The 25,271-nt window shown below is 41.7% G+C and overlaps 2 protein-coding genes across 2 annotated transcripts in view; one reads left to right on the top strand and one right to left on the bottom strand.

The window, feature by feature from the left end:
• The window catches only part of eif5b (eukaryotic translation initiation factor 5B), a 35,626-nt gene extending 34,252 nt beyond the window's left edge, over nucleotides 1-1,374 (top strand). The window contains exon 26 of the mRNA XM_061889573.1: nucleotides 774-1,374. Within this exon, the coding sequence (XP_061745557.1) occupies nucleotides 774-881 (108 nt within the window). The 3' untranslated portion in view covers nucleotides 882-1,374. The remainder of the gene's footprint in view (nucleotides 1-773) is intronic.
• Nucleotides 948-24,409, bottom strand: bco1l (beta-carotene oxygenase 1, like). The gene is made up of 11 exons (XM_061889574.1): nucleotides 24,280-24,409; nucleotides 22,069-22,197; nucleotides 21,821-21,950; nucleotides 8,845-8,992; nucleotides 8,633-8,780; nucleotides 6,088-6,308; nucleotides 5,765-6,031; nucleotides 1,990-2,095; nucleotides 1,826-1,920; nucleotides 1,644-1,755; nucleotides 948-1,575 (listed from the first exon to the last, which is right to left on the bottom strand). Exons 1-11 carry the CDS (start codon nucleotides 24,341-24,343, stop codon nucleotides 1,421-1,423), a joined length of 1,575 nt encoding a protein of 524 aa, XP_061745558.1. The 5' UTR covers nucleotides 24,344-24,409; the 3' UTR covers nucleotides 948-1,420.
• Nucleotides 24,410-25,271: the final 862 nt, after the last annotated feature.

The following is a 25,271-nucleotide window of genomic DNA, read 5'->3' as shown; positions in this document are numbered from 1 at the left end:
CTGCTCCCGCCTAGTAACTATCCCAGCCATGGCCTTCTTCTTCTTCTTCTTGTAGGGGAGAATTCCCGGAAATGTAAGGTTTGTTTTTAAGAGGTAAAACACGCCAATGGCACTGATTCTGTAACCTGACTCTGGCCAGATCCTTGTAGTTGGCTGAGCTCCACACAAGGATCTGGGACTTCTCAATAGGAGATGTATGTCAGAAGATAAACAGAATCCTTGTGTGTGATTGGATAAAGCACTTCAGCACTCACATGGAAATGAAGCCATGACGCCGATGAGAGCCATGCTGGAAAATCCAAACCCGGTCGGAAGAAGAGTCAAAACATCCTTGCCACCAACAAATGCCTTTAAAACCCTTCTCTGCTCATCTTTTAAAGAATGAATATTTCATAGATTGGACAAAACAGTTGCAAGCGTCATTGTTGTTGGAATCAAACACTCGCTTGGGCGCTACATCACATCTACGAAATTCCGCCCGGCGATCCTGATTGGCTCATAATTTTTTTTGCTATCTGGTAGGGGTTTGCAATGCCTGCGAGCCTAGATCCTTGTGTGGACTACAAGGATCTGGCGAGAGTCAGGTTACTGAGTCTGTGGAATGGTCCTGAAGTGTCACTGCAAGAGCCATTTGGTTCACTTTGGATCAAATGATGAATTGTTGTAATGTGGTTTACTGGAGAATTGTAGTCTCCTTCACACAATCACGTCATTTATAGTGTGAGAGCAAAATGTCTCCAGAAATGAGTTGATGACACCATCGCTGTTTGCAGATCACACGAGCGTCCATTGACGCTCTGAAGAACTGGTTCCGAGACGAGATGCAGAAGGCGGACTGGCAGCTAATCATGGAACTGAAGAATACCTTTGAGATCATCTGAGCACATGACTAACTAGCAGGTTCCACCTTTCTCATCGTGACAGAAAAGAGACTTTTCTTTGAGAACTCTCTCATTATTCCAACGTGCCTGTTCTTCTTCTTCACTTCCCGGATTCATGGTTGCTGTTGCTACCTTAACACTCTGCCAAGGTGCATCATGGGACTTTACACAAGGAAGCAGCAGCTCATCAGTCTCAAAGACAACTCTTAGTTGATATTTTTGCTGTGTGCTTTCTGCCACGTTGGCGGCTGGGGGAAGGGTAGACAAGACAGGAAGTGATTTATTGCAGTGCCGATGGAATAAAATGTCATGAAAATTGCTTATGAGTGCCTTTTGTGAGTAAGACAAGTAGAAACTAGAAATTGTGACCAAGAGCATGAAAACAAGCCACCATTTATTGTGAATTACACGTCTCATTCAATTTGATATGTGCTTTTGTACTTAGACTTGGAACAATTGAATGATTAAAGCTGGTCGAAGAACCTTAAGTCATGGACATGTCATGTGGAAGTTCTGTTCTGTAGAAATGAAGTGTCACATTAGTTGCCGGTTGGGATGAATAGTCCGTGCAGGTCCAGGTGAACGCTGACAGGGATGGCGGCCCGTGCAAGCTCCTGAAAGGTCTTGGCGTTGAGCACCAGCATGAATGGTGAGATGTTGGAATCCAGAGAGAGGACAGATGACAAGATCACACCTGCACAGAAGTGACAGAATGGTTAGAAAAAGGTGTACGCTGCACCAGCGTGTTGGGTCGGAGTTCACCGTCATCTTCGTCCACCGCTCCGGGTGCCGCCACAAATACGGGTTCTGACGGGTAGCACCTGTCCAGTTGCCACTCTACCTGTGTTCTGGTCAGAGTGTCAAACTTGACGATCTGTGGGGAGGAAGTTGTTGTCTTGAAGTGTTGCAGACGCTCGTGATGTCATTGCTTTAGTAACCTTGACCTTGTTGGGCTGCGGTGACCAGTCCACTCTGGAGCCATAGAAGTACCTGTACTTCTTTGCATTGAACTTGTAGTTAATGTTGGGAAGCTCCAGACCTGACGATGTACAATGGCGTTCAACACTTTGGGCACGCTACCCTCAAAACTGCACCTGCTATCACCGACCTTCGAATAGAACATCCGGCTCACAATAAATTGCACCGTCATCCTTCATGATCGCTTTGGCAGTCGTGTTGGCCAGAGTCACCAAGTTGACTCCTTTTGGAGTATCCTGTAAAACAAACACTCTGAATGCTTGTAATACTTCGCCATAGGAACCCCGACTGCTAAAAGAGAAAGATATAGAGAATATACCACAATTGGGACCTTGGCAAAGCATTACAATTTAGTTAAAGAGGTTTAAAATGCCCTTTAAAAAAAGCATATGCACATAAGCCAGCTCCTCATGAACCTCACTTTAGGACTTAGTCAGTTAAAAAAAAATCAAGCTGAATCCACATTTCAAGTGCATTCTAGCGAGAGTTGAAAATCATTTTCTAAAATGTCAGTAGAAGTCATTTATTTCCCTTCCTTTCCTTTCCTTTCCATCCCCAATGAGAGAATAATATAGCAGCTTTTGTGGTATAATGACAGCTTTCATTCCCAGCCAGCTTTAAATGGGTTCTTTTGCACTAAAATACAAACAATTTCTTTCACATGTATTCATATAACGACAAAATATGCATCAAGTTCGAATCCGAAACACTGAACAAAAATATAGACAGAAATAGAGTAGAGGCCAACAGTTGCACATCTCAGTCATTGCCTTTTCTTTGTTTCCACCCCATTGCTAAAGCAATTAACTCCACTAATCAAGCATGATAAGGCACACCTGAGAAGTGAAAAGCATTTCAGGTGACGACCTCTTGAAGCTCAGGGAGAAAATTACAAGAGTGTGCAAAGCAGTAATCGGAGCAAAGGGTGGCTATTTTGAAGAAACTAGAATATAAAACATGTTTTCAGTTATTTTTTTGTTAAATACATAATTCCTCATGTGTTCATTCATAGTTTTGATGTGATGTAAAGAAAAGACTTAGAATGAGGAGAAGGTGTGTCCAAAGTTTTGGCCTGTATTGTTTCTAGACTCAACATTCATGAGTTGAACTCAAAGATGTAACATTTCTATCTACACAAAATGTCTATTACTCTCATGATTTTCACAAAGCTGTGTTAGTGAGCATTTCTCCTCTGCTGAGATAATCCATTCACTTTATGGCGCATCAAGATGCTGATTAGACAGCATGATTATTACACAGGTGTACCTGAGGCTAGCCATGATAAAATGTGCAGTTTTCTTATCAAGCTGATGGATGACAACATATGATGACTGACTGCAGACCTTGTTCAATCTTCTACCTCTAAGTGTTTCAGAGAATTTGACAGTGCATCCAAGCTGTCCTTACAAGCGCAGACTATGTATCCACATCAGCCCTGGACCACCATCTGGCATCTTCACCCTCAAGATGGTCTGCAACCAGTCACCCGGTCAGTCGCTAACCACTATGGATGTTGCTCCCTAGACTTGCTCAGTTTTCATCTTTCCTTGCCTGCCTTAAGTTGCCTCTTGGGCTCAGCTCTTGGTGTCTTATGTCCAAGACCTTCGGTTCTTACAGACGTCTTTGTTCCTCCGTACTGCCATCTTTGGTGTGCAACTAGTGGTGGCGTCTCGGTACAGGCAGCTTCCATGTTATAGACAACCAACACATACTTTTTGCACTGTAAAACTCCTTTTTTGGTGAGGCACACTTGTACAACGAGCATGCCATCAGATAAGTGTCACACCTGTGAGCTGGATCGATCATCAAAGGAGAAGTGCTCACAAACACAGATTTGTCAACAAGAATTGAGAGAAGTAGGCCCATTCTGTACAGACATGGGAGCAACAACTCTTATATTCATGCTACCTTTTCTGTGGTTTAGTATAAAAGGAACAGGTAACACTCATTTAAAAAGGCTTAAAAAATGATTCATCCTCACTTTTTCCACATTACAGCCTTATTCTTAAATGGAATAAATACAAAATTAGACAGACAATACCCCTAAAACAACAAAAAAATCATGTTCAATAGTATTCACAGCCTTTGCTCAATATTTAGTGGATGCACCTTTGGCAGCAATCACAGCCTCAAGTCTTTTTCAGTACCATGCCAGCATCTTGGCACACCTGTCTTTTTCAGTACCATGCCAGCATCTTGGCACACCTGTCTTTGGCTGCTTGGCCCATCCCACTTTGCAGCACCAGGTTGGATGAGAAGAGCTGGTGTGCATCCAGGATGTCTCTGTACTTTGCTGCATTCATCTTAGTCTAGTCAGGGAGGTGACCAAGGACCCGATGGTCACTGTCGGAGCCATTTCTTATTCAAATGTTTATCAAAATACACCTGAAAGACTCTCAGACCATGAAGGACTAAGTGATCTAAGCTGGTGAGACAACGATTGGACTATTTGGTCTGTTTGCCAGACATCATGTTTGGAAGAAATCAGGGACCGATCATATTCAGGTCAATACCATCCAGCACGGTGGTGCAGGGGTTAGTGCATGTGCCTCACAATACAAAGGTCCTGAGTAGTCCTGAGTTCAATCCCGGGCTAGGAGATCTTTCTGTGTGGAGTTTGCATGTTCCCCCCGTGACTGCGTGGGTTCCCTCGGTTACTCCGGCTTCCTCCCACCTCCAAAGACCTGCACCTGGGGATAGGCCCCTCCCACCTCCAAAGACATGCACCTGGGGATAGGCCCCTCCCACCTCCAAAGACATGCACCTGGGGATAGGCCCCTCCCACCTCCAAAGACATGCACCTGGGGATAGGCCCCTCCCACCTCCAAAGACATGCACTTGGGGATAGGCCCCTCCCACCTCAAAAGACATGCACCTGGGGACAGGCCCCTCCCACCTCCAAAGACTTGCACCTGGGGATAGGCCCCTTCCACCTCCAAAGACATACACCTGGGGATAGGCCCCTCCCACCTCCAAAGACATGCACCTGGGGATAGGCCCCTCCCACCTCCAAAGACATGCACCTGGGGATAGGCCCCTCCCACCTCCAAAGACTTGCACCTGGGGATAGGCCCCTTCCACCTCCAAAGACATACACCTGGGGATAGGCCCCTCCCACCTCCAAAGACATGCACCTGGGGATAGGCTCCTCCCACCTCCAAAGACATGCACCTGGGGATAGGCCCCTCCCACCTCCAAAGACATGCACCTGGGGATAGGCCCCTCCCACCTCCAAAGACATGCACCTGGGGATAGGCCCCTCCCACTTCCAAAGACATGCACCTGGGGATAGGCCCCTCCCACCTCCAAAGACATGCACCTGGGGATAGTTTGATTGGCAACACTAAATGGTCCCTGGTGTGTGAATGTTGTCTTTCTGTATTGGCCCTGTGATGAGGTGGCGACTTGTCCAGGGTGAACCCCACCTACTGCCCAGATGCAGCTGAGATAGGCTCCGGGGACCCCAAAAGGGACAAGCAGTAGAAAATGGATGGATGCCTACAGTGAAGCATGGTAGAGGCAGCAGGATGTTCTTCAGCGGAAGGAACTGGGAAACATTGTGGACCAACAGCAACAGTTGGCCAAACTAAGAGGAATGTGCCAAGCAGCCAAAGACAGGTGTGCCAAGATGGTGGCATGGTACTGAAAAAGACAGGTGTGCCAAGATGGTGGCATGGTACTGAAAAAGACAGGTGTGCCAAGATGGTGGCATGGTACTGAAAAAGACAGGTGTGCCAAGATGGTGGCATGGTACTGAAAAAGACAGGTGTGCCAAGATGGTGGCATGGTACTGAAAAAGACAGGTGTGCCAAGATGGTGGCATGGTACTGAAAAAGACTTGAGGCTGTGATTGCTGCCAAAGGTGCATCCACTAAATATTGAGCAAAGGGCCGTTGAGATTGGACCTTATTGAGGTCCAGTGGGAGGATGAACCTCTGGCAGGTGGGCGGCGAGGAGCTGGCATTGGACTCCAGGAAGCTCCTGGCATCCTTTCTCAAGTTGTCCATGTAGAACATGTCGTAGAGATGACTGTCCTTGTAGGTGACGAGGTCAAAGAGCACGTGGCCCTGGTCCTCGTAGGCATTAATGTGATGGAACACAACCAGGGCGTCGCCGTAGAACTGAGTGGAAAGTCTCTTGCCCGTCCTGCGGTTGATCAGGTGAAACCAGGTCTGGAAAGAGCAGAGCTTCAGTTGTCTTGCAATGACGCTGATAGTCTTCCACTCACAAAGTCATCCTTGTCAAACTTTAGACACTTTCCCCAGCTCACTCCACGAAAGTAGGCGGTGGCCAGTTTGACCAGGTCCAGTTTGAAAGGCTGCTCCACGAACACGAAGAAGTTCTCCGTCATGCCAAAGCTGTGGAAGTAGCTTGGGAACAAGGTGGAGCGAAAAGGTAGTGAGGCCACCTGCTGCACCTTCTGAAGGGCTGCTGTTTTCTCGGCACTACCTACAGAAAGAAGTACAGAGTCACCCCGGACCCAGGCGGGTACACCCCGGACCCAGGCGGGTACACCCCGGACCCAGGCGGGTACACCCCGGACCCAGGCGGGTACACCCCGGACAAAGGCGGGTACACCCCGGACCCAGGCGGGTACACACTGGACAAAGGCGGGTACACACTGGACCCAGGCGGGTACACCCCGGACCCAGGCGGGTACACCCCGGACCCAGGCGGGTACACCCCGGACAAAGGCGGTTACACCCCGGACACAGGCGGGTACACACTGGACAAAGGCGGGTACACCCCGGACAAAGGCGGGTACACACTGGACAAAGGCAGGTACACACTGGACCCAGGCGGGTACACCCCGGACCCAGGCGGGTACACCCGGGACCCAGGCGGGTACACCCCAGACCCAGGCGGGTACACACTGGACAAAGGCGGGTACACACTGGACCCAGGCGGGTACACCCCGGACCCAGGCGGGTACACCCCGGACCCAGGCGGGTACACCCGGGACCCATGCGGGTACACGCCGGACCCAGGCGGGTACACCCCGGACCCAGGCGGGTACACCCCGGACCCAGGCGGGTACACACTGGACAAAGGCGGGTACACCCCGGACCCAGGCGGGTACACCCCGGACCCAGGCGGGTACACCCCGGACCCAGGCGGGTACACCCCGGACCCAGGCGGGTACACCCCGGACCCAGGCGGGTACACACTGGACAAAAGCGGGTACACACCGGACCCAGGCGGGTACACCCCGGACCCAGGCGGGTACACCCCGGATCCAGGCGGGTACACACCGGACCCAGGCGGGTACACACTGGACAAAAGCGGGTACACACCGGACCCAGGCGGGTACACCCCGGACCCAGGCGGGTACACCCCGGACCCAGGCGGGTACACACCGGACCCAGGCGGGTACACCCCGGACCCAGGCGGGTACACCCCGGACCCGGGCGGGTACACCCCGGACCCGGGCGGGTCCACACTGGACAAAGGCGGGTACACCCGGACCCAGGCGGGTACACACTGGACAAAGGCGGGTACACACTGGACAAAGGCGGGTACACACTGGACAAAGGCGGGTACACACTGGGTGGGCTTTCAGCTAAGACGGGTCGGCAACCCGAAATGTTGAAAGAGCCACAATAGACCAAAAGTACAACAACAACAAAATCTGCAAATAATTAAAAACCTTATATGAGTGTTGTAATGAAGACAACACACGATGTAAGTGTCCATCTAAAATGTGTCGTATGCTGATGCCAATCTTTGACAGAAATGTTGAAATGTAATATTTGTTCTACACATGTTTCCAACATTGGAAAGCATGAGTAAAATGGAGGCTTCTCCGGAGGTGAGATAACTCCAGGAAGTGTGGATGAGGTTGTCCAAGTGTGGACGAGGGTGTCCAAGTGTGGACGAGGGTGTCCAAGTGTGGACGAGGGTGTCCAAGTGTGGACGAGGGTGTCCAAGTGTGGACGAGGGTGTCCAAGTGTGGACGAGGGTGTCCAAGTGTGGACGAGGGTGTCCAAGTGTGGACGAGGGTGTCCAAGTGTGGACGAGGGTGTCCATGTGTGGACGAGGGTGTCCATGTGTGGACGAGGGTGTCCAAGTGTGGACGAGGGTGTCCAAGTGTGGACGAGGGTGTCCAAGTGTGGACGAGGGTGTCCAAGTGTGGACGAGGGTGTCCAAGTGTGGACGAGGGTGTCCAAGTGTGGACGAGGGTGTCCAAGTGTGGACGAGGGTGTCCAAGTGTGGACGAGGGTGTCCAAGGGCTGTCTTCTTCCTGTGGAATTGAGCTCAGCAAATATAGCAACAAACGAGGCGTAATGATGCATTTTGTACATACAGCTAGCCTAAATAGCATGCTAGCATGGATCAGCTTGCAGTCCAAACATGCCTGATTATAACTCCCACAAGTCAATAACATCAACAAAGCTGACCTTTGTGCATTCACGCACAGCATAAAAGGTTTGGTGGACAAAATGAGACAAAGGAGTGGCATAAACCACGTCTTTCTGCGGCGGCGTGGGAGAAAGTTGTGGATGTAAACAAACTGGGGCGTCACTGTTCACACAACTATGGTGAGTTCAAAGACCGCCAAATTTAGTGGGACCAAACGGCGCTGGCCAAATAGCCTCAACAGTGAAGCATGTTTGGTACAAACGCTGGGATTTCTAACAATTTGGAAGGTTTGTGTCATGTTTGTCCACCTTCCTTTTCCCATTTTGCTACATTTTTGAAAAAGCTCCATGGAGCCATTAGGGGGCGGAGCCAAGGAGACGCAAGCGGGTTGCTAAGATAAGAGAAGAGACTACCTGAAGCATCAGCTGGGACTTTAAAGATGACATACTTGGGTGGGCCCAGGCCTACGATGGCGGTGCCCATGTTGTAGGTAGTGCCATCGTGCTCGTAGTGGGGGTGTGCCGTGGCCAGGTTCAGAGCGATGTGCTTCCTGTAGTTCACCTGAAGAACAAGCACACATCGTACGCCATACTCGCACACCTGGGAGGCTTGGATCCAAAGTCACCCTGCCAACGGTTTCCAAAGTTAGAGGATCGATCTGATTCATGTAGTTGATCTCAGACGAGGCGTAATAGTCCCGACCGTAGCGGACGATGTTGATCAGGTTGTTGTCCGTGAAGTCGGGAACTATGTTGCTGAGGTGTGTCAGGGCTCTGCGGAGGAAACACTTCAATCATGTACATGTACACACACACACACACACTATATATATACATACTATATATACACACTTCAATGACGTACATGTACACACACACACTATATATATACATACTATATATACACACTTCAATCATGTACATGTACACACACACACACACACTATATATTTACATACTATATATACACACTTCAATCATGTACATGTACACACACACACACACACACTATATATATACATACTATATATACACACTTCAATCATGTACATGTACACACACACACACACACTATATATATACATACTATATATACACACTTCAATCATGTACATGTACACACACACACACACACTATATATATACACACTTCAATGATGTACATGTACACACACACACTATATATATACATACTATATATACACACTTCAATGATGTACATGTACACACACACACACACACTATATATATATACATACTATATATACACACTTCAATGATGTACATGTACACACACTATATATATACATACTATATATACACACTTCAATCATGTACATGTACACGCACACACACACTATATATATACATACTATATATACACACTTCAATCATGTACATGTACACACACACACACTATATATATACATACTATATATACACACTTCAATCATGTACATGTACACACACACACACACACACACACACACACTATATATATACATACTATATATACACACTTCAATGACGTACATGTACACACACACACTATATATACATACTATATATACACACTTCAATCACGTACATGTACACACACACACACACACTATATATATACATACTATACATACACACTTCAATCACGTACATGTACACACACACACTATATATATACATACTATATATATATACACTTCAATGATGTACATGTACACACACACAGTATATATACATACTATATATACACACTTCAATCACGTACATGTACACACACACACACACTATATATATACATACTATATATACACACTTAAATGATGTACATGTACACACACACACTATATATATACATACTATATATACACACTTCAATCACGTACATGTACACACACACACACACACTATATATATACATACTATACATACACACTTCAATCACGTACATGTACACACACACACTATATATATACATACTATATATATATACACTTCAATGATGTACATGTACACACACACAGTATATATACATACTATATATACACACTTCAATCACGTACATGTACACACACACACACTATATATATACATACTATATATACACACTTCAATGATGTACATGTACACACACACTATATATATACATACTATATATACACACTTCAATCACGTACATGTACACACACACACACACTATATATATACATACTATATATACACACTTTAATCACGTACATGTACACACACACTATATATATACATACTATATATATATATACACTTCAATGATGTACATGTACACACACACAGTATATATACATACTATATATACACACTTCAATCACGTACATGTACACACACACACTATATATATACATACTATATATATACACACTTGAATGATGTACATGTAAACACACACACTATATATACATACTATATATATATATATATACTTCAATGATATACATGTACACACACACACTATATATACATACTATATATATATACACTTCAATGATGTACATGTACACACACACTATATATATATACATACTATATATATATACTTCAATGATGTACATGTACACACACACTATATATACATACTATATATATATATACACTTGAATGACGTACATGTACACACACACACACTATATATACATACTATATATACACACTTGAATGATGTACATGTACACACACACTATATATATACATACTATATATATACACACTTCAATTACGTACATGTACACACACACACTATATATACATACTATATATATATACACTTCAATGATGTACATGTACACAGACACACTATATATATACATACTATATATATGTACTTCAATGATGTACATGTACACACACACTATATATACATACTATATATATACACTTCAATGATGTACATGTACACACACACTATATATACATACTATATGTATACATTTCAATGATGTACATGTACACACACACACTATATATACATACTATATATATATATACTTCAATGATGTACATGTACACACACACACTATATATACATACTATATATATATATATATACACTTGAATGACGTACATGTACACACACACACACACTATATATACATACTATATATATACACACTTGAATGATGTACATGTACACACACACTATATATACACACTTGAATGATGTACATGTACACACACACACTATATATACATACTATATATATATACACTTCAATGACGTACATGTACACACACACTATATATATACATACTATATATACATACTTCATTGATGTACATGTACACACACACACTATATATACATACTATATATATACACTTGAATGACGTACATGTACACACACACACTATATATACATACTATATATATATATATACACACTTGAATGATGTACATGTACACACACACTATATATACATACTATATATATAAATACACACTTGAATGATGTACATGTACACACACACACACTATATATACATACTATATATATATATACACACACACTTGAATGATGTACATGTAAACACACACACTATATATACATACTATATATATACACACTTGAATGATGTACATGTACACACACACACTATATATACATACTATATATATATACACTTCAATGACGTACATGTACACACACACTATATATACATACTATATATATACACTTGAATGATGTACATGTACACACACACACTATATACATACTATATATATATATACACTTGAATGACGTACATGTACACACACACTATATACATACTATATATATATATACACACTTGAATGACGTACATGTACACACACACACATTATATATACATACTATATATATATATACACACTTGAATGATGTACATGTACACACACACACTATATATACATACTATATATATATACACACTTGAATGATGTACATGTACACACACACACTATATATACATACTATATATATATACACTTCAATGACGTACATGTACACACACACACTATATATACATACTATATATATACACACTTGAATGATGTACATGTACACACACACACTATATATACATACTATATATATACACTTGAATGATGTACATGTACACACACACTATATATACATACTATATATATATACACTTCAATGACGTACATGTACACACACACACTATATATACATACTATATATATACACACTTGAATGATGTACATGTACACACACACACTATATATACATACTATATATATACACACTTGAATGACGTACATGTACACACACACACTATATACATACTATATATATATATACACTTGAATGACGTACATGTACACACACACTATATACATACTATATATATATATACACACTTGAATGATGTACATGTACACACACACACACCATATATACATGCTATATATATACACACTTCAATGACGTACATGTACACACACACACCATATATACACACTATATACATACTATATATATACACACTTGAATGACGTACATGTACACACACACACTATATACATACTATATATATATATACACTTGAATGACGTACATGTACACACACACTATATACATACTATATATATATATATACACACTTGAATGATGTACATGTACACACACACACTATATATACATACTATATATATATATATACACACTTGAATGATGTACATGTACACACACACTATATATACATACTATATATATAAATACACACTTGAATGATGTACATGTACACACACACACACTATATATACATACTATATATATATATACACACACACTTGAATGATGTACATGTAAACACACACACTATATATACATACTATATATATACACACTTGAATGATGTACATGTACACACACACACTATATATACATACTATATATATATACACTTCAATGACGTACATGTACACACACACTATATATACATACTATATATATACACTTGAATGATGTACATGTACACACACACACTATATACATACTATATATATATATACACTTGAATGACGTACATGTACACACACACTATATACATACTATATATATATATACACACTTGAATGACGTACATGTACACACACACACATTATATATACATACTATATATATATATACACACTTGAATGATGTACATGTACACACACACACTATATATACATACTATATATATATACACACTTGAATGATGTACATGTACACACACACACTATATATACATACTATATATATATACACTTCAATGACGTACATGTACACACACACACTATATATACATACTATATATATACACACTTGAATGATGTACATGTACACACACACACTATATATACATACTATATATACACTTGAATGATGTACATGTACACACACACTATATATACATACTATATATATATACACTTCAATGACGTACATGTACACACACACACTATATATACATACTATATATATACACACTTGAATGATGTACATGTACACACACACACTATATATACATACTATATATATACACACTTGAATGACGTACATGTACACACACACACTATATACATACTATATATATATATACACTTGAATGACGTACATGTACACACACACTATATACATACTATATATATATATACACACTTGAATGATGTACATGTACACACACACACCATATATACATGCTATATATATACACACTTCAATGACGTACATGTACACACACACACCATATATACATACTATATATATATATATATACACACTTGAATGACGTACATGTACACACACACACTATATACATACTATATATATATATACACTTGAATGACGTACATGTACACACACACTATATACATACTATATATATATATATACACACTTGAATGATGTACATGTACACACACACACACCATATATACATGCTATATATATACACACTTCAATGACGTACATGTACACACACACACCATATATACATACTATATATATATATATATACACACTTCAATGACGTACATGTACACACACACACTATATATACATACTATATATATATATACACACTTCAATGACGTACATGTACACACACACACACACCATATATACATACTATATATATATATATATATATACACACTTCAATGACGTACATGTACATACACACACTATATATACATACTATATATATATATACACTTCAATGACGTACATGTACACACACACACACCATATATACATACTATATATATATATATATATATATATATATATATATATATATATACACTTCAATGACGTACATGTACACACACACCATATATACATACTATATATATATATATATATACACTTCAATGACGTACATGTACACACACACACACCATATATACATACTATATATATATATATATATATACACACTTCAATGACGTACATGTACATACACACACTATATATACATACTATATATATATATACACTTCAATGACGTACATGTACACACACACACACCATATATACATACTATATATATATATATATATATATATATATATATATATATATATATATACACTTCAATGACGTACATGTACACACACACCATATATACATACTATATATATATATATATATACACTTCAATGACGTACATGTACACACACACACCATATATACATACTATATATATATATATATATATACACACTTCAATGACGTACATGTACACACACACTATATATATACATACTATATATATATATATATATACACTTCAATGACGTACATGTACACACACACACACACCATATATACATACTATATATATATATATATACACACTTCAATGACGTACATGTACATACACACACTATATATACATACTATATATATATATACACTTCAATGACGTACATGTACACACACACACACCATATATACATACTATATATATATATATATATACACTTCAAACTTCAATGACGTACATGTACACACACACCATATATACATACTATATATATATATATATATACACTTCAATGACGTACATGTACACACACACACCATATATACATACTATATATATATATATATATATACACACTTCAATGACGTACATGTACACACACACTATATATATACATACTATATATATATATATATACACTTCAATGACGTACATGTACACACACACACACCATATATACATACTATATATATATATATATATACACACTTCAATGACGTACATGTACATACACACACTATATATACATACTATATATATATATACACTTCAATGACGTACATGTACACACACACACACCATATATACATACTATATATATATATATATATATATATATATATATATATATATATATATATACACTTCAATGACGTACATGTACACACACACCATATATACATACTATATATATATATATATATACACTTCAATGACGTACATGTACACACACACACCATATATACATACTATATATATATATATATATATACACACTTCAATGACGTACATGTACACACACACTATATATATACATACTATATATATATATATATACACTTCAATGACGTACATGTACACACACACACACCATATATACATACTATATATATATATATATATACACACTTCAATGACGTACATGTACATACACACACTATATATACATACTATATATATATATACACTTCAATGACGTACATGTACACACACACACACCATATATACATACTACATATATATATATATATATATATATATATATATATATATATATATATATATATATATATATATATATATATACACTTCAATGACGTACATGTACACACACACCATATATACATACTATATATATATATATATACACTTCAATGACGTACATGTACACACACACACCATATATACATACTATATATATATATATATATACACACTTCAATGACGTACATGTACACACACACTATATATACATACTATATATATATATATATACACTTCAATGACGTACATGTACACACACACACACCATATATACATACTATATATATATATATATATATATATATATATATATACACTTCAATGACGTACATGTACACACACACCATATATACATACTATATATATATATATATACACTTCAATGACGTACATGTACACACACACACCATATATACATACTATATATATATATATATACACTTCAATGACGTACATGTACACACACACCATATATACATACTATATATATATATATATACACTTCAATGACGTACATGTACACACACACACCATATATACATACTATATATATATATATATACACTTCAATGACGTACATGTACACACACACCATATATACATACTATATATATATATATATATATATATATACACACTTCAATGACGTACATGTACACACACACACTATATCGTCAAAAGTATTTGGCCACCCATCCCAATGATGAGAATCAGGTGTCCTGATCACTAATCACAGGTGTATCAAAGCCAGCACTGTGAAAGAATGGGCCGCTCTCAGTGATTTCCAGCATGGAACTGTCTTAGGATGCCACCTGTGCAACAAATCCAGTCCTGAAATATCCCAGCTGCTAAATATTCCAAAGTCAACTTCATTTAAGAGAAGTGAAGAGTTTGGGAACAACAGCAACTCAGCCAGCAAGTGGTAGGCCAGGTAAATTGACAGCATAGTGCAAAGACTTTCTGCACAGCTCCAGACTTCATGTCACCTTCCAATTAGCCCACGCACAGAACGCAGAGAGCTTCATGGAATGGCTTTCCATGGCCGAGCAGCTGCATCTAAGCCAAACATCACTAAGTCCAATGCAAAATGTGGGATGCAGTGATGTAAAGGACATCACCACTGCACTCTAGAGCATTGGAGACACTTTCTCTGGACTGATGAATCACACTTTTCCATCTGGCAACCTGATGGACCAGTCTGAGCTTGGAGGTTGCCAGGAGAACACAACATTTCAGACTGCATTGTGTCCAGTGTGAAATTTGGTGGAGGAGGAATTATGGTGTGGGGTTGCTTTTCAGGAGTTGGGCTTGGGCCTTAGGTGGACTGACATCATATTGACGCCTGTGTGATGGCACTTCAAGGTCATATGTGAGTCAAGGCAGGTGGCCAAATACTTTTGTCAATATTGTGAATATTTACAGGCCAAAATAAAATGGCAAATAATAATTGAGCATTTGAATAAAAGTACATAGTACTCAGTACTGCTGATACTTTAACTTGGAATAAAAGTACATAGTACTCAGTACTGCTGATACTTTAACTTGGAATAAAAGTACATAGTACTCAGTACTGCTGATACTTTAACTTGGAATAAAAGTACATAGTACTCAGTACTGCTGATACTTTAACTTGGAATAAAAGTACACAGTACTCAGTACTGCTGATACTTTAACTTGGAATAAAAGTACATAGTACTCAGTACTGCTGATACTTTAACTTAGAATAAAAGTACACAGTACTCAGTACTGCTGATACTTTAACTTGGAATAAAAGTACACAGTACTCAGTACTGCTGATACTTTAACTTGGAATAAAAGTACACAGTACTCAGTACTGCTGATACTTTAACTTGGAATAAAAGTACACAGTACTCAGTACTGCTGATACTTTAACTTGGAATAAAAGTACATAGTACTCAGTACTGCTGATACTTTAACTTGGAATAAAAGTACACAGTACTCAGTACTGTTGATACTTTAACTTGGAATAAAAGTACACAGTATTCATTACTGCTGATACTTTAACTTGGAATAAAAGTACATAGTACTCTACTGCTGATACTTTAACTGGGAATAAAAGTACATAGTACTCAGTACTGCTGATACTTTAACTTGGAATAAAAGTACATAGTACTCAGTACTGCTGATACTTTAACTTGGAATAAAAGTACACAGTACTCAGTACTGTTGATACTTTAACTTGGAATAAAAGTACACAGTATTCATTACTGCTGATACTTTAACTTGGAATAAAAGTACATAGTACTCTACTGCTGATACTTTAACTTGGAATAAAAGTACATAGTACTCAGTACTGCTGATACTTTAACTTGGAATAAAAGTACATAGTACTCAGTACTGCTGATACTTTAACTTGGAATAAAAGTACACAGTACTCAGTACTGCTGATACTTTAACTTGGAATAAAAGTACACAGTACTCAGTACTGCTGATACTTTAACTTGGAATAAAAGTACATAGTACTCAGTACTGCTGATACTTTAACTTGTAATAAAAGTACATAGTACTCAGTACTGCTGATACTTTAACTTGGAATAAAAGTACATAGTACTCAGTACTGCTGATACTTTAACTTGTAACTGGTGTTTGGTTCCACAATATTATGTAAAACCAACTTTTCTTACCTTCTATTACGTGCTGATCTGTATTTGGGATCTGCATGAGTCCTGAATATTTGCGTGAGTCAGTTTCATGAGAGTACCACTACTCTGCAGTTTCATGAGAGTACCACTACTCTGCAGTTTCATGAGAGTACCACTACTCTGCAGTTTCATGAGAGTACCACTACTCTGCAGTTTCATGAGAGTACCACTACTCTGCAGTTTCATGAGAGTACCACTACTCTGCAGTTTCATGAGAGTACCACTACTCTGCAGTTTCATGAGAGTACCACTACTCTGCAGTTTCATGAGAGTACCACTACTCTGCAGTTTCATGAGAGTACCACTACTCTGCAGTTTCATGAGAGTACCATTACTCTGCAGTTTCATGAGAGTACCACTACTCTGCAGTTTCATGAGAGTACCACTACTCTGCAGTTTCATGAGAGTACCACTACTCTGCAGTTTCATGAGAGTACCACTACTCTGCAGTTTCATGAGAGTACCACTACTCTGCAGTTTCATGAGAGTACCACTACTCTGCAGTTTCATGAGAGTACCACTACTCTGCAGTTTCATGAGAGTACCACAACTCTGCAGTTTCATGAGAGTACCACTACTCTGCAGTTTCATGAGTACCACTACTCTGCAGTTTCATGAGAGTACCACTACTCTGCAGTTTCATGAGAGTACCACTACTCTGCAGTTTCATGAGAGTACCACTACTCTGCAGTTTCATGAGAGTACCACTACTCTGCAGTTTCATGAGAGTACCACTACTCTGCAGTTTCATGAGAGTACCACTACTCTGCAGTTTCATGAGAGTACCACAACTCTGCAGTTTCATGAGAGTACCACTACTCTGCAGTTTCATGAGAGTACCACTACTCTGCAGTTTCATGAGAGTACCACTACTCTGCAGTTTCATGAGAGTACCACTACTCTGCAGTTTCATGAGAGTACCAGTACTCTGCAGTTTCATGAGAGTACCACTACTCTGCAGTTTCATGAGAGTACCACTACTCTGCAGTTTCATGAGTACCACAACTCTGCAGTTTCATGAGAGTACCACTACTCTGCAGTTTCATGAGAGTACCACAACTCTGCAGTTTCATGAGAGTACCACTACTCTGCAGTTTCATGAGAGTACCACTACTCTGCAGTTTCATGAGAGTACCACTACTCTGCAGTTTCATGAGAGTACCACTACTCTGCAGTTTCATGAGAGTACCACTACTCTGCAGTTTCATGAGAGTACCACTACTCTGCAGTTTCATGAGAGTACCACTACTCTGCAGTTTCATGAGAGTACCACTACTCTGCAGTTTCATGAGAGTACCACTACTCTGCAGTTTCATGAGAGTACCACAACTCTGCAGTTTCATGAGAGTACCACAACTCTGCAGTTTCATGAGAGTACCACTACTCTGCAGTTTCATGAGAGTACCACTACTCTGCAGTTTCATGAGAGTACCACTACTCTGCAGTTTCATGAGAGTACCACAACTCTGCAGTTTCATGAGAGTACCACAACTCTGCAGTTTCATGAGAGTACCACTACTCTGCAGTTTCATGAGAGTACCACTACTCTGCAGTTTCATGAGAGTACCACTACTCTGCAGTTTCATGAGAGTACCACTACTCTGCAGTTTCATGAGAGTACCAGTACTCTGCAGTTTCATGAGAGTACCAGTACTCTGCAGTTTCATGAGAGTACCACAACTCTGCAGTTTCATGAGAGTACCACTACTCTGCAGTTTCATGAGAGTACCACTACTCTGCAGTTTCATGAGAGTACCACAACTCTGCAGTTTCATGAGAGTACCACTACTCTGCAGTTTCATGAGAGTACCACTACTCTGCAGTTTCATGAGAGTACCACTACTCTGCAGTTTCATGAGAGTACCACTACTCTGCAGTTTCATGAGAGTACCACTACTCTGCAGTTCCATGAGAGTACCACTACTCTGCAGTTCCATGAGAGTACCACTACTCTGCAGTTTCATGAGAGTACCACTACTCTGCAGTTTCATGAGAGTACCACTACTCTGCAGTTTCATGAGAGTACCACTACTCTGCAGTTTCATGAGAGTACCACTACTCTGCAGTTTCATGAGAGTACCACTACTCTGCAGTTTCATGAGAGTACCACTACTCTGCAGTTTCATGAGAGTACCACAACTCTGCAGTTTCATGAGAGTACCACAACTCTGCAGTTTCATGAGAGTACCACTACTCTGCAGTTTCATGAGAGTACCACTACTCTGCAGTTTCATGAGAGTACCACTACTCTGCAGTTTCATGAGAGTACCACAACTCTGCAGTTTCATGAGAGTACCACTACTCTGCAGTTTCATGAGAGTACCACTACTCTGCAGTTTCATGAGAGTACCACTACTCTGCAGTTTCATGAGAGTACCACTACTCTGCAGTTTCATGAGAGTACCACTACTCTGCAGTTTCATGAGAGTACCAGTACTCTGCAGTTTCATGAGAGTACCAGTACTCTGCAGTTTCATGAGAGTACCACAACTCTGCAGTTTCATGAGAGTACCACTACTCTGCAGTTTCATGAGAGTACCACTACTCTGCAGTTTCATGAGAGTACCACAACTCTGCAGTTTCATGAGAGTACCACTACTCTGCAGTTTCATGAGAGTACCACTACTCTGCAGTTTCATGAGAGTACCACTACTCTGCAGTTTCATGAGAGTACCACTACTCTGCAGTTTCATGAGAGTACCACTACTCTGCAGTTCCATGAGAGTACCACTACTCTGCAGTTCCATGAGAGTACCACTACTCTGCAGTTTCATGAGAGTACCACTACTCTGCAGTTTCATGAGAGTACCACTACTCTGCAGTTTCATGAGAGTACCACTACTCTGCAGTTTCATGAGAGTACCACTACTCTGCAGTTTCATGAGAGTACCACAACTCTGCAGTTTCATGAGAGTACCACTACTCTGCAGTTTCATGAGAGTACCACTACTCTACAGTTTCATGAGAGTACCAGTACTCTGCAGTTTCATGAGAGTACCACTACTCTGCAGTTTCATGAGAGTACCACTACTCTGCAGTTTCATGAGAGTACCACTACTCTGCAGTTTCATGAGAGTACCACTACTCTGCAGTTTCATGAGAGAAGTACCTGGAGAAGATGTTCTTGCAGGGGTCAGGGTAGACCATGGTCCCAAACTCCGACACCACAATCCTGTCAGCCTGCAGGTTTCTTTTGTACGTTTGGCTCTTCAGGAACTTACTTCTGTACCACACCTCACCTGCAACATCACTGTGATATCACTGGTCTAATACTGGCATCCAACATCAATGTGATATCAATGTTGTTAAATAGGGATGATGTGATATCAGAGATGATTGAGTGTGATATCAACTCACCGTCCTTGAAGGTAAAGCTGTGTAGGAGCGACATGCCATCAAACCAGTGGTTGTATCGAGAGTCTCCCACAGAAAACACACCTGGTCCGTTCCTCAGCAGCGTGCCCTGCAACCATGACGGCACACCACCTGCCCGCGTGCACGGGTCACAGGTCAGAGGTCATAGGTCACAGCAAGCAGGGCTCAAAGGTCATCGTCACAGCAACAGATATGAAAGCAGAGTGATAGTGAGGAGGTGCAGAGCGATAGTGAGGAGGTGCAGAGTGATAGTGAGGAGGTACAGAGTGATAGTGAGGAGGTACAGAGCGATAGTGAGGAGGTACAGAGTGATAGTGAGGAGGTACAGAGTGATAGTGAGGAGGTACAGAGCGATAGTGAGGAGGTGCAGAGTGATAGTGAGGAGGTGCAGAGTGATAGTGAGGAGGTGCAGAGCGATAGTGAGGAGGTACAGAGCGATAGTGAGGAGGTGCAGAGCGATAGTGAGGAGGTACAGAGCGATAGTGAGGAGGTGCAGAGTGATAGTGAGGAGGTGCAGAGCGATAGTGAGGAGGTACAGAGCGATAGTGAGGAGGTGCAGAGCGATAGTGAGGAGGTGCAGAGCGATAGTGAGGAGGTGCAGAGCGATAGTGAGGAGGTACAGAGTGATAGTGAGGAGGTACAGAGCGATAGTGAGGAGGTACAGAGCGATAGTGAGGAGGTAGAGAGTGATAGTGAGGAGGTACAGAGTGATAGTGAGGAGGTACAGAGCGATAGTGAGGAGGTACAGAGCGATAGTGAGGAGGTACAGAGTGATAGTGAGGAGGTACAGAGTGATAGTGAGGAGGTACAGAGTGATAGTGAGGAGGTGCAGAGCGATAGTGAGGAGGTACAGAGCGATAGTGAGGAGGTACAGAGCGATAGTGAGGAGGTACAGAGCGATAGTGAGGAGGTACAGAGTGATAGTGAGGAGGTACAGAGTGATAGTGAGGAGGTACAGAGTGATAGTGAGGAGGTGCAGAGCGATAGTGAGGAGGTGCAGAGTGATAGTGAGGAGGTGCAGAGTGATAGTGAGGAGGTACAGAGCGATAGTGAGGAGGTGCAGAGCGATAGTGAGGAGGTGCAGAGTGATAGTGAGGAGGTGTAGAGCGATAGTGAGGAGGTGCAGAGCGATAGTGAGGAGGTGCAGAGCGATAGTGAGGAGGTGCAGAGCGATAGTGAGGAGGTACAGAGTGATAGTGAGGAGGTACAGAGTGATAGTGAGGAGGTGCAGAGCGATAGTGAGGAGGTGCAGAGCGATAGTGAGGAGGTACAGAGTGATAGTGAGGAGGTACAGAGTGATAGTGAGGAGGTGCAGAGTGATAGTGAGGAGGTACAGAGCGATAGTGAGGAGGTGCAGAGTGATAGTGAGGAGGTACAGAGCGATAGTGAGGAGGTGCAGAGTGATAGTGAGGAGGTGCAGAGTGATAGTGAGGAGGTGTAGAGCGATAGTGAGGAGGTGCAGAGCGATAGTGAGGAGGTGCAGAGCGATAGTGAGGAGGTGCAGAGCGATAGTGAGGAGGTACAGAGTGATAGTGAGGAGGTACAGAGCGATAGTGAGGAGGTACAGAGCGATAGTGAGGAGGTAGAGAGTGATAGTGAGGAGGTACAGAGTGATAGTGAGGAGGTACAGAGCGATAGTGAGGAGGTACAGAGCGATAGTGAGGAGGTACAGAGCGATAGTGAGGAGGTACAGAGCGATAGTGAGGAGGTGCAGAGCGATAGTGAGGAGGTGCAGAGCGATAGTGAGGAGGTGCAGAGCGATAGTGAGGAGGTGCAGAGCGATAGTGAGGAGGTACAGAGCGATAGTGAGGAGGTACAGAGCGATAGTGAGGAGGTACAGAGCGATAGTGAGGAGGTACAGAGCGATAGTGAGGAGGTACAGAGCGATAGTGAGGAGGTGCAGAGCGATAGTGAGGAGGTGCAGAGCGATAGTGAGGAGGTACAGAGCGATAGTGAGGAGGTACAGAGCGATAGTGAGGAGGTACAGAGCGATAGTGAGGAGGTACAGAGCGATAGTGAGGAGGTACAGAGCGATAGTGAGGAGGTACAGAGTGATAGTGAGGAGGTACAGAGCGATAGTGAGGAGGTGCAGAGCGATAGTGAGGAGGTACAGAGTGATAGTGAGGAGGTAGAGAGTGATAGTGAGGAGGTACAGAGCGATAGTGAGGAGGTAGAAAGGAAGACATTTCTCACCTGTCACCTGAGCTCTCACCTGCTCAGGTGTTTCCTTCCCGTTCTCAGTGAAGATTCTTTGCATTTCCACACCTCACCTGACTTCTGCTCCCCCAGTGTTCTGTCTCACGTCAGTGGACACACACACACACACACTGTGGGCGTGTGGACATGAGTAGGGGCGGGGACATCAGTGGACACATGATATGAGTGGAGGTGTGGACATGAGTAGGGGCGGGGACATGAGTGGACACATGATATGAGTGGAGGTGTGGACATGAGTAGGGGCGGGGACATGAGTGGACACATGATATGAGTTGGGGTGTGGACATGAGTAGGGGCGGGGACATGAGTGGACACGTGATATGAGTTGGGGTGTGGACATGAGTGGGGTGGGGACATGAGTGGACACATGATATGAGTTGGGGTGTGGACATGAGTAGGGGCGGGGACATGAGTGGACACATGATATGAGTTGGGGTGTGGACATGAGTAGGGGCGGGGACATGAGTGGACACATGATATGAGTTGGGGTGTGGACATGAGTAGGGGCGGGGACATGAGTGGACACATGATATGAGTTGGAGTGGGGACATGAGTGGGCGTATGGACATGAGTGGACACGTGATATGAGTAGGGGCGGGGACATGAGTGGGCGTATGGACATGAGTGGGGTGGGGACATGAGTGGACACATGATATGAGTTGGGGTATGGACATGAGTGGGGTGGGGACATGAGTGGACACATGATATGAGTTGGGGTGTGGACATGAGTAGGGGCGGGGACATGAGTGGACACATGATATGAGTTGGGGTGTGGACATGAGTAGGGGCGGGGACATGAGTGGACACATGATATGAGTTGGAGTGGGGACATGAGTGGGCGTATGGACATGAGTGGGGTGGGGACAAGAGTGGACACGTGATATGAGTGGGGGTATGGACATGAGCGGACATGTGACATGAGTGGAGGTGTGACATGAGTGGACATGTGCCATGCCCGGCCCAATCAG

The sequence above is a fragment of the Nerophis ophidion genome, linkage group LG27 (assembly GCF_033978795.1).
Source record: "Nerophis ophidion isolate RoL-2023_Sa linkage group LG27, RoL_Noph_v1.0, whole genome shotgun sequence".
In the NCBI taxonomy this organism is placed as follows: domain Eukaryota; kingdom Metazoa; phylum Chordata; class Actinopteri; order Syngnathiformes; family Syngnathidae; genus Nerophis; species Nerophis ophidion.
This window is presented reverse-complemented; position numbering and strand designations above follow the sequence as displayed.

Coding starts and splice junctions, on each gene's coding strand:
- bco1l (XM_061889574.1), bottom strand. CDS start 24,343: ATGCAAAGAATCTTCACTGAGAACGGGAAGGAAACACCTGAGCAGGTG. Junction 1,921..1,989: donor GCCGGATGTTCTATTCGAAG/GTCGGTGATAGC, acceptor GTACATCGTCAG/GTCTGGAGCTTCCCAACATT. Junction 1,756..1,825: donor GGTCACCGCAGCCCAACAAG/GTCAAGGTTACT, acceptor TCCTCCCCACAG/ATCGTCAAGTTTGACACTCT.